The sequence below is a fragment of the Magnolia sinica genome, unplaced genomic scaffold (genome assembly GCF_029962835.1).
Source record: "Magnolia sinica isolate HGM2019 unplaced genomic scaffold, MsV1 ctg222, whole genome shotgun sequence".
NCBI lineage: Eukaryota > Viridiplantae > Streptophyta > Magnoliopsida > Magnoliales > Magnoliaceae > Magnolia > Magnolia sinica.
This window is the reverse complement of record NW_026682781.1, coordinates 76,508-88,329: the sequence shown is the minus strand read 5'-3', so window position 1 is coordinate 88,329 and position 11,822 is coordinate 76,508. Positions and strand designations below refer to the sequence as shown.

Genomic DNA, 11,822 nt, shown 5'->3' with positions numbered 1-11,822 from the left:
AGACAAACGATGCTTGATCTCATGAAAGCTCTTGTCAGCTTTATTGGTCCATTGGAACGATCCTTTTTTCATGCCATCTGTTATAGGCGCGACTATGGTACTAAAATCTCGCACAAATCGACGATAGAAAGTCGCCAACCCGTGAAAACTCCTCACCTCATGAATGTTTGTCGGGATCGGTCATTCCCTAATAGCTCGCACCTTTTCATTGTCCACATGAATGCCTGTGGACATTACAACAAATCCTAGAAACAACAGGCTATCAGTTAAAAAAACTACACTTCTTCAAGTTGAGGTACAACTTGTTAATTTGTAGGACCTGCAGCACCTGCCAGAGATGTTTCCTGTGCTCCGTCTCATCCTGGTTATATATCAATATGTCATCAAAATATACTACCACAAATCGGCCAGTGAACGGTTTTAGAATTTGATTCATCAAACGCATAAAAGTACTTGGTGTGTTCGATAGGCCGAAGGGCGTGACCAGCCACTCATACAACCCTTCATTGGTCTTGAATGCCGTTTTCCACTCATCACCGGGTCAAATACGAATCTAATGGTACCCGCTCCTTAGATCTAGTTTAGAGAACACCTTGGCCCCTTCTAACATATCGAGCATGTAGTCCAACCGTGGTATTGGGAACCGATATTTGATGGTAATTTTATTGATTGCCCGGCTGTCGACACACATGCGCCAGCTTCCATCTTTTTTTGGCGTTAATAATGCTGGTACGGCACATGGGCTCATGCTCTCTCTCAAGAGACCCTTACAGATCAATTCCTCCACTTGCCCCCGAAGTATCTCACACTCCTTCGGACTCATCCGATAATGAGGGCAATTGGGCAAGCTAGCCCCAGGGATGAGGTCTATGTGATGTTGGATGTCCCTCATGGGGGGCAATCCATCAGGTAAATCCTCAGGCCAGACTTCTTTGAATTCATTTAGCAACAATCTTAAACTTGGAGGGATATTTGAAGGTTCCTCTTCCTCGCCTTTCACCACTACAGCGTATACCTCGCCGGTTTCCTTGGATTCCTCCATAAAATTTTGAATGGTCAAGAGGGAACTCCCCTCCACTTTAGAGGCTTCAGGGTGGTTCTCTGGTGCCATAGGGGCAATGATTATTTTTCAACTATCTTTGACGAATACGTAAACATTATCTCGTCCCCGATGGGTCGCATCACGGTCTGACTACCAGGGTTGACCGAGTAACATATGACAAGCTTCCATATCGACCACGTCACTAAGTATTTGATTTTTATAATTTTTGCCAATTGAAAACGAGATAGTGCATTGTTCAGTTATCTTAGTCTTATTCACCTTTTTTATCCAGCCAATTGAGTACGGGGAAGGATGTTTCATCGTTGGTAGCCACAACTTGTCCACCATCACTCTTGAGACAATGTTTTCGCTACTACCACTGTCTATGATCACATCACAGACCTTTCCATTGACGGTGCACCGAGTACGAAATATATTGTGTCGTTGTGGATGTAATTCCTTTCGTAAGGCATATAGCAATCGCCTCACAATTAGAAATTCGCCACGATCCTCGCCTGTCATTTCATCACCACTTGCTATTTCTTCAGTGATTTGTTCATGTTCATCAAAGCGATGGTCTTCTTCTGCGGCCTCATCTTCAGTGCCCCCTTCATTTATAGTCAAGTGTGCTGCGGGACGTTGAGGACAAGTGTTTGATAAGTGGCCTGGTTGGCCACAGCGGTAACAATTGTTCGACCTTGGCCGAGCATAAGGATTTGGAATCTTACTCGGACTCGCTGTTGTGGGTGCTGCACGTTGAGGTCTGGATGAGCCGCTCCCCGTATTACGGTTTGCGGTTGTAGGAAGTTGAGGTATTGGGTCTTTTCCTCGTGGCAGCACTGGATCTTGCGTGGGACCCATGGGTCGAGTTGAAGGATATGGACGAGCAGGAGCTCTTGCAAGTTGTGTTTCTGCCCTACCCGCCAATTGAACTGCTTCATCTACAGTCCCGACTGGGTACATCTGAACTCGGTCCTGAATTGTAAGTTGCAACCCACATTTAAATCGTGCCACCTTCTGTGACTCAGATTCTGACAGATCGTTTCGTGTAGCCAGCCGTTGGAATTCTTCAGTATAATCTGTGACTGTTCGATTTCCTTGTCTGCAATTTTTATATTGCTGGAATAATATCTGCTCATAATCACTGGGGAGAAATCGAGATCGAAGAAGACGTCTCATCCGTGGCCATGATGAGATGGGCGCCTTGTTCTGACGGACTCGTGAAAGTTGTAATTGTTCCCACCATGCAGAAGCACCAGATTTTAATTTAAACGCTACCAATTTTACCCTTTTATGATTTGACACGTCCATGTAATCAAAATATCTCTCTACTTCGGCTAGCCAATCGAGAAAATCTTCTATACGTAATAAACCGTTAAAACTAGAAAGTTCAGCCTTACCTCGATAGTCTCTTTTAGCACGATCTAGATGATCACCTCCATGGATTAGTCGTCGGGCAAAACCCTCATTAAGGTCCTCGTCGCTAGAACTTGAATCATCTGGTGTAGCCCTACGGTTTGCCACTGGTAGTACTCTACGAAAATCGGGGTTACGTCGTACAGCAACCATGGGTGGGGGAGTAACCAAAGGTGGTGGAGTACCGCCTAGGGCTCGGGGGGGGAGTAGCGCATCTGCAAGACGGTCGAGAGTTGCCTGCAGCCCTTGCATGGTCAACTGACTCTCCCGGTGGAAAGCTTCCATTCTTTCCGAAAGATAACGAATCCCTGGATCACCATCCACAGGATTTTGATTCATACCTTCATTGTTTGCCATCGGCCCGAGAGGAATCCTCGCTTTGATACCAATTGACGCAGGGATGAATGTGATGAGGATAACTACTCCGAATCCATGGAGCTTCTCTGGACTCCTCATAGAGACTTCTCGAATCCACGAGGAAAGAAAGCAGAAAAATAGAAATAAATTCTAAGAAATTCGAAATTGATTAATTGATGAATAAAAACGAGTTCACAACCCTTTAAATAGGGGTACCAAACAATGAGAAAGAAATTAGAATCAAACTACAACTCAAACTCCTAGAATCCGCGACTTACTATAAATAGTAAACTTACTATTTATAGACGGTCGTGATGTCTACTAGTGCGCAAGGTTTTCGGCCAAAAATAGTAAGTGTTCTATTTGGCTTCACCAAACCGTTCTCCTAATTATTTTAAGCTCTTTTCACGTTGGGTGCAACTCGTAAAGCCCGACGGATGAAGAGTTATAATCAAACTAAAACTTTATGGTAAAAACGAAATTAAAACAGAGAAATGACCGTCGATCCAGGGGTTTTTCGCAATTCCGGGCTGCGCAACCCGGTGTAGCTTGGGTTGGTTGGCTTCAGTAGCTCGTTCTACCCCAAAATCATATATTTTACGTCAGATAACTCGTTCCGGATTGCAAGATACGCCCGATTTAAGGTTCGATGGTCTGGATCACTTCAGTTGTTGACCGGGCCTTTTCTGATCCATCTTGGCCATGTAACTGTCCGCGACCCGCTCTACATCACTAAGTCTTGTGCTTCTTCCCCAACCGACAATGATTGCACTGTTTAGTGGAAATGGTTTTTTCAGGCTCAAGGGTCTAACGAAATAGATTTTGTCATTGCTGGTTGAATTGTTTTCCTGTCCAGACCAAGTGCAGGGATCAACTATGTTTTAGTATCAGTGATTTGGTTGATTAGACAAATGGTACAAACGACTTTGCTTCTAGAAAGTATCATTTAGGATATGTGTTTAGAAGCACAGTTGAATTGTATTGCAATCATTGGTATAATTAAATGAATTAACTAAATTGTAGTTTTTTTTTTCTTTTCAAAGTATTCATATTCAGGTTCTGTACCCTAGTTCTAAAACTAGGTGACTTTACTTGAAACTTGCCCGAGTCAACCCGACTCAACATGATCTCGAGTTGAGTCACTGAGAAACACACTGACAAGCGAGACTCATTTGGGACTTGGCAAGACGCATAAAGTCGAGATGAGGCTCAAGCACCCAACCTTCCTGGAGAAATTCCCATCTTGTTTCCATCTTATCATTCATTGTATTTGTAACAGAATGAGTTTTTTTTTTTAAAAACATCGAATATAACAAACATCCAACGGTCCTATGTCAACAAACTAGGGTCTACAGATCAAAGCATAGTGCATGGAAGGAATCACCCAACCAATCGTTTGGACCAGCGAAACATCGACCCAGTTAACATGATAACCAAAAAAAAAAAAAGAAGCAAGTATATCATGTTTGAGGATATTTAGGAGACATTTGGATTGTAAGTTACTTTGGATAAGCTACTTATTTCATAAATAGCTTATCTCGGTTTCTATTTAATCAAGAAATAAGTATATTTGATAAACAGCGTCCCATCAAAAAGTAGAAAGGAATTTTGGTCTCCAATATTAATAGTAATTATCTTGAAGGTGCTTTTGGTACCACTCCTATCTACTGTTCATCATGTTGGACCAACCTTGTGGATCGTTTATTGTGAGCCCTACCTTTGATCTGGGTCGTCCATCATGCGGGATCCCAACTTGGTTTTGGGCCATTCATGATTAGGGTGAGACCTTTAATGTGCAAAATTCATTAGATAAGGCCCACATTTGATGTTAGTTATCCATCATATGTGGCCCACCAGCAATATTATTGTCCATCATGTGGGGCCCATCTTCAACATCTACAGCCCATCATGTAGAGCCCACCTTTGATGTGGACTGTCCATCATGTGCACCCACCTTCAATGTGGGCCATCCATCATACGGGGCTTGCTTGGATATGGGCCACTCATCGTTAGGCTGACCTTTGATGTGGACTGTCCATCATGTGGGGCCCACCATTATTAATTGGCCATCATGTGGAGCCCACCTTTGATGTGGGTTGCCATCATGTGAGTCCCACCATTATTAATTGGCCATCATGTGGAGCCCACCTTTGATGTGGGTCGCTATCATGTGCGTCCCACCTTCGATGTAGGTTGCTCGTCTTGCCGGGCTTGCCTTAGATGTGGGCCATTCATAATTAGGAGTGAACCTTTGATGTGGATAGTCCATCATTTGAAGCCACCTTGATATGGATGATCCATCATGTGGGGCTCACTAGATCATCCGAACATTTATCATATGGTTTTCCAATGCCATTAACTCAAAAGGAGTTCATGGCCACATGGAGTTATATTCTCTTAAATAATTTTGTAAATTGTTGTGTTAGCGATGAAAATGAAGGAAATAATTTTGAATCTGACTCACTTTGAAATTCGTGTCCTATTATGGTCTTGTGAAACTGATGGACGGAGTTGATATGTCATACGCATCTCAGTGGGCTCCACACAGCTTCTGACCACATGGTAGTGGTCAGCATGGGCAATCGGCATCTATGTCATCTGGTTGGTTTGATGTCCAAACCTGGGAAAGAAGAAACGGTATTGTAATCGTTTCTCCACGCGGCTTCCGTGGATCCGTTTGTGGGGCCACGTAATGTATGTCTTATATCCACTCTGTCCATCCGTTTTTCCAGAACCCAGCAGATCTAAATAATAGGTGGACCACACCACAGGAAATAGTGGTGATTCAACGCTAAAACCTTCTCGAGCCACGAAAGTTTGGGATTAAGCTGATGTTTGCGTGTTCCATTCATTCATCTAGGTCTCTGTCATGTTATCAACCTAAGAAGTTTTTAAAATGGTCACCGTTCAACTGAAATTTTGATCTGCTGAATTTTTGGGCTCATGCCATAAAATAAGATAAGAGGAAACGGATGGAACACCATGGTAGGCCCTACTTTCTTAGATCCAGCGAAGCCGCATCCTACTTTCTTAGATCGATCTGCATTTCATCCGTGAAAATGATAATCTGCTTGAGTACGCGCTGACGCCTGCACCAGCCAGCCAGCCAGCTGGTGTCAAATCTATGTGGGCCTCACTATAATATGTATGTTTTATCCATACTGTCCATTTATTTTTTCAACTCATTTTAGGGCATGATCTAGGAAAACACAGCAGATCCAAAGCTCAAATGGACCACACGGAAAAAAGTGGGATTCGAACGTTTAAGGTTGAAAACTTTCTTGAAGGCCATAAAAGTTTCGGATCAGTCTGCTATTTATGTTTTCCTTTCATCTAGTGTGTAACCTTATGAACAGGTTGGATGACAAATAAATATCACGGTGGGCCAAAAGAAGATTTCAACGATACACATCATTCTCCCCACTATTTCCTATGGTGTGGTCTACTTGATCATTGGATCTTCCTTATTTTTGGTATCATGCACTAAACTGAGCTGAAAAAATGATAGACAATGGATAAAAAAGATATATCACAGTAGGGCCCATGGGACTTTGACACCAGCTAGCTGGTGAGTATCGCCTCCCCTGCTTGACTATTTATCAACGCGGAGACTTTTGTTGCACGCACCATTCGTTGATAACTCATCGCAAATATCTCATCTTACGAGCAAAGGTTAGAAAGATTTTGAGTCGTTAGATTATTCCAATTTGGTCCATCCAAAGGATTCCATCTCCACAGGAAAGGTACGAACGTTTCTTCTCCTCTTTCCCTTCTTTCTTTTTTCCCACTTTTTCACGTTCCCCCTACTTAGGCTACTTTATTTTCAGATGAGTTCTTCTTTTACTGAAATGGGCCAAATTCTATGATAGAAATGCAGTATAAAAATAACAAATTACAATAACGGATTATCTTAAGCCATACCAGCTATGACCTTCAAAGGCTCCTCTCCCCCATTTAATTTCTGTTTTTAAATCCTTCTCTGTTTTCCCTGTATTGATGGTTCTCTTGAAAATTGGAACTAGATCTAAGCCATTCTGATTGACATCTGATATCTGATTTCACTCAAAATCATGTATTTTGTTATCTTGCATATCCTTCCTCTAAAGACATGTATATTGTATCCTTGTTTCTTCAATTTGTACAAGTGACCTCATGGATGGATCTTGCTTTAAAGTCTCAATTGCATGATCATGACCCCTTGATTGGTGGTCCTGATGGTCAAGCCAAGGTCCTTAGACGTGATAGGTACTTGATAACCTTATCAAATTCAGGTCTGGGTCATCAAAAGATGGTACCTGAACCTGAAATGGGTCCCAATTGGACCCTAACCCACACCCATTGAATTATCTTCTTCATGGGATTGGTTAACCTTTTCTTAGTGTGGACCATTGGCAAAGTTATGCATCTGGAGTTTACTAGTTTGAAAATTTAAAATCATTCAATAAAAGTGATTATCCTAGTAGAATCTTCTTGATGGCTCCCATATTAGTGAAAGGTGGATCAAAACCTACATGTTTTGCTTGATTGAAAATCATATGATACTCGCATTTTGAGAGTTTTGGGACAAGAAAATGTGGGGTAACTTGGAGCTTTTTGATTGTACAAGCGGGGAACATGGTTCGTGATTAATTAAGACCTGTGATTTTGGCCAGCTCTGATCGGACCATGCCCCAATTATCTTCACGATGGGACAATTCTATCCCGATTCTAACTCTTCAATTTTTGGCTTGTGAGTAGACAATAAGGAAGAAAGAATTACAAGAAGCACCCAACTCAATAGGAAAACAACTAAACGTTGGATTGGTAGGATTCTCTAATCTGGGCAAATTTTAAGGCATGTTTCATCCACCATGAGGTCCTTTTCCTCAAAAACAAGATCATGCTCCTCGCTTGTTCAAGTAATACAAAGGGAAATTGTGATGTAATTACTATAGAATTGAGTTTAGGTCAAAAGTAAACAATTAAGTAGACAGGAATTTGGCTCTTTTCTTTTCTAAACGTGCATGTAAAAGTTATTGTTCTTCAGCTTCTTAAGCATAATAACATTTCTCTTGTTATAAATTTTCAGTTCATTACAACACATCCAAATGATGTCTACGAACAAGATGCCCGTGCTCTGTAAATTTGGAGGCGACTTCATTTGGGAATCAAATAAGGTTTATTACAAGGGAGGCACAAACCGCATCATTCATGTCGATCGAGGGATTGATTACATCAATCTTATATCTAAAGTGCTTGGGATTTGCAAGTTTACTGACATTAGCAGCATCAAGTACAAATATCCTGGTCTTGATTTGGATTCACTTGTGTTGATTGAGAATGATGATGACGTATCCAATATGATGGAAGCATTTCCTCAAAGCAGTGAGCCTATTCAGCTATTCATTTTTTGTGGCCAAAACCTTTCAATCCCCATTGCGAATCCCAGGTACTTGAAATATAAATTTGTTTGTGTTTGCAATTATGCAGTTCACTGATTTTCTCTGTTTCTCTTGTTTCTAACTATCTATGTTTCTTAAGTTTTCTGATGCAGAATGCCGATAATGAAAATGATCAAGCATTATTGCGGAATTTACATGAAAGTAATGGAACAATTGCACCTTCCTCACATAATACTAATGTCAATAACAATGATGTTCCAAGTGCATCAAATGATTTACGTAAAGTGGACTGCTTGTTGATGGATAATCAAATGGTTGATAGTTGTGTTAATGACATGCCGAAAATTATGTCGGTTTTAAAAGAAGACCAAGAATTTGAAGATGCAAATGCTTTCCACAAGGCTTTAAGGGAGTACGCCATACGTTCAAATTTTGAATACAAGCGAACCAGGTCAAGCGGTGGCCGTTATCAGGCGAAATGCATTAAAGACAATTGCTCATGGCGCATACATGCATGGAAGCTTCTCGACAAGCCTACATTCAAGATAAAATCCTTGAAGGGAGATCATACTTGTAACGTTGTGAATGAGTCAACAATGTCAAATACAAGAACGCATCGACAAGCCAGTAGGAAATGGATTGCTGATTTGGTCAAGGATCGACTCCAGAAAAAATTGTGCTGTACACCCAAAGATATTGTCGATGAGATTAGTCGAGAATATGGGATCAAAGTGAGTTATGATAAAGCTTGGAGGGGTAAAGAATTGGCAGTAAAAGAGAGGAACTTGATTACAACTCTCATGGAGATTTGTGAAGAAATACAGAGAACAAATCAAGGAAGCACAGCAAAGCTTAGTAGGTTGTCGGACAACTCCTTGAGACTTTTTGTTGCATATAAGGCTTCCATTCATGGTTTCAAGCAAGCATGTCGACCAGTTATAAGGTTTGATTGTATGAAGATGGAAGGAAAATGGCGAGGGGTGTGGCTGTTTGCCATGGCCTTTGATGCAGAAGACGATTGGTTCCCAATCTCATATGCATTTGTTGAATCAAAGAATGTAAGGAATTGGAAATGGTTCTGTGATGAGTTGGCTCAAGTCCTGAAATGCATACCTAAACTAACATTTATATCAGATAGACAGGAAGGGATTCTTGAAGTTGTTAGTGGTATCTTTCCATATGCATCTCATCGATACTCTCAGTGGCAGTTGCTTAAAGAAATTTTGGAGAAGTTTGAATGTTGGAATTTGTATTGGCTTTTTAAGAGTGCAGTTTATGCAGGGGGTCATTCTGAATTCGATGCTTGCATGCATGAAATTCACGATAAATATAAAGAAGCATGGAATATTGTAAAGGATATTAATCCTAAGCACTGGGCCACTTCTCACTTTGAAGAGAAGCTTTATTTTGATGAGGAATATTATCATTTAGACTGGTGCGATTGGTGGTTTGGTGCGATTGAATGGCACGACTTGCCTATCACTGGGTTGTTGGTAAAGTTGCATGATTATATGATAGATATATTTAATGAAAAGTCGAAAGAAAGTTTAACGTGTAACACAACATTCGTTCCTGGATTTGAAGAGGTTATTTCTAAAGAAGAGATGTTTTCAGAAAATTATTGTGTGTCAGGTGGTGCAGCAGAGTTTGAGGTTCGTGATGTGAACAATGCAAATGCAGATCCAAAGAAGGTGGATCTTGAACAACGAACATGCTCTTGCCTTGAATGGCAAAGGCGTGGGCACCCTTGTGGACATGCCATTGCAGCTATCAAATATAGTCGATGTAACATACATGACTATGTTGATGTGCATTTCAAGGTTGACAAATACAGGGAGACATATTCAGAGGTTATTCATCCATTGCATTTGGCTAACACAAGCCTAAGCAAAGGGAAGAAGAGAAAATATGTTGATTTTGAAGAGAGATGCCTTGTCTAATCCATTGGGTAAAAACAAAACAGGATATGATGATTATTATGATTTGATTATGATGCCGATCAAATTTATGTTTTGAAGCCGATGGACAGAGAGAATGTAACACAACACAACACAACACAGTGGTTACCACAGTGCTTGGATGTTGTGCCCATTGCCTATTACATTGTTGTACTCGATGAGTATGCCACGTGTCCTAGCTTCCGTTTCATGTTCACTATAGCATTATGTGGATGGAGTAATCTCGATATGGGAATTTTATGATGATACTACTTATTTATAACGTTTGACAGTGACTTTGTTGCTATTGTTGTGTACCTTTGTGCTTATGCCATTTAGTATTTGGATTACACAAATTGCAATGTCATAAATTAATAATTAAAATATTTATGCTAAGAATTTATTAATATTTATGCTAAAGTATTTCTGTTGGAGAGATGTCAGAAATTTATTGTGTCAGGTGGTGCAGCAGAGTTTGAGGTTCGTGATGTGAACAATGCAAATGTAGATCCAAAGGTGGATCTTGAACGGTGAACATGCTCTTGCCTTCTGTGGCAAATGTATGGGTACCCTTGTAAACATGCCCTCTCTGGCAAGTGCAAAAGCTTATATTAAGGGTCCGTTTGGAAACCACCAAATAAGTTACTTTTCTACTTACGGCAGTAGATAAGTGACTTATTTCAGATAAGTTTGGTTTATGATTAGTTATAAGTAACTATTTTTACTTAAAAATATTTGATCACTTCGAATAATTTTTTTAGCTTTTCTACTTTTCATGAGTTGATGAAGAAAGGCAAGTATGTTGTTTACCAAACATATTTATCTTCTTAATAAGTAGAAACTAAGATAAGCTACTTGTAGTATAAGTATCTTATCTTAAGCAACTTATGATCCAAATGGTCTCTAAATGAGAATGCCAGATTCTCAAAATAATATAAATACAATTATCAATGTGAATGGATGGCATACTCTATTGGATGGAAGAAGCACAAAAAATTCAGTGTGGGTAGTTCTTAGATTTTGTTAAGATCATATGCATATAGTTTATTAACAATAATCTATGCATGAAATGAGACAACAAAATTCAAAGATAAAGGAAACTCATTTCTTACATCATGAGGATTGTTGAAACTGCAATAACTTGCTGGTTTATGCTTCACAAAGGTTGCAATTGAACCAGCCTTTGCAATATCCCAAAGTGATTTGCAGGATAGACATGTAAGAGTCTGTTTATGCTATTTGTTGGTGGTAACTTTAAAATACAAAACATAATCTGAAATGATGATCTTCTTCTTCTTTTTCATTAGTTTATCGCCCACTGTTCGGTTGCTGCATTTTTATTTTTTTTTGGTTAACTTCTCTCTCCCTCATCAATCACTTCTATTTAACATTTCATTGGGGATGCCATAGATCAGGCCCACAAAACCCACATAAACCCTGCAAAATAACATTATAAACTTCTCTCCTTTTCTCATTTTTTTTTTTTTTTGAAAGGTGATAAACTTCAAAATTCAAAACCACCAAAAGGATCACTATAGGCCCCTGCATCCTTAAAACATCAAATCAAATGCAAGCAAATTTAAATCCATGAATCCATCAAATCACCATAGAAGAGCAGCCAAAAAGACTGTGTAGGTGCTGCTGTTGTTTTTTTTTTTTTTTTTAAATTATTTTTTTATTTTTAAGAAG

General features: G+C 40.0%; 1 protein-coding gene across 1 annotated transcript; it reads left to right on the top strand.

Moving 5' to 3' along the window:
- Nucleotides 1-6,449: 6,449 nt before the first annotated feature.
- Nucleotides 6,450-10,136, top strand: LOC131236102 (uncharacterized). The gene is made up of 3 exons (XM_058233241.1): nucleotides 6,450-6,558; nucleotides 7,884-8,243; nucleotides 8,336-10,136. The coding sequence occupies exons 2-3, from the start codon at nucleotides 7,903-7,905 to the stop codon at nucleotides 10,134-10,136; spliced, it is 2,142 nt and encodes a 713-aa protein (XP_058089224.1). The 5' UTR covers nucleotides 6,450-6,558; nucleotides 7,884-7,902.
- Nucleotides 10,137-11,822: the final 1,686 nt, after the last annotated feature.

Excerpts from the sequence above, each read along its gene's own strand:
- LOC131236102 (XM_058233241.1), top strand. The coding sequence starts at position 7,903 with ATGATGTCTACGAACAAGATGCCCGTGCTCTGTAAATTTGGAGGCGAC. Across the intron at positions 8,244-8,335 it reads ATCCCCATTGCGAATCCCAG|TTTTCTGATGCAGAATGCCG; the intron begins GTACTTGAAATA and ends ATGTTTCTTAAG.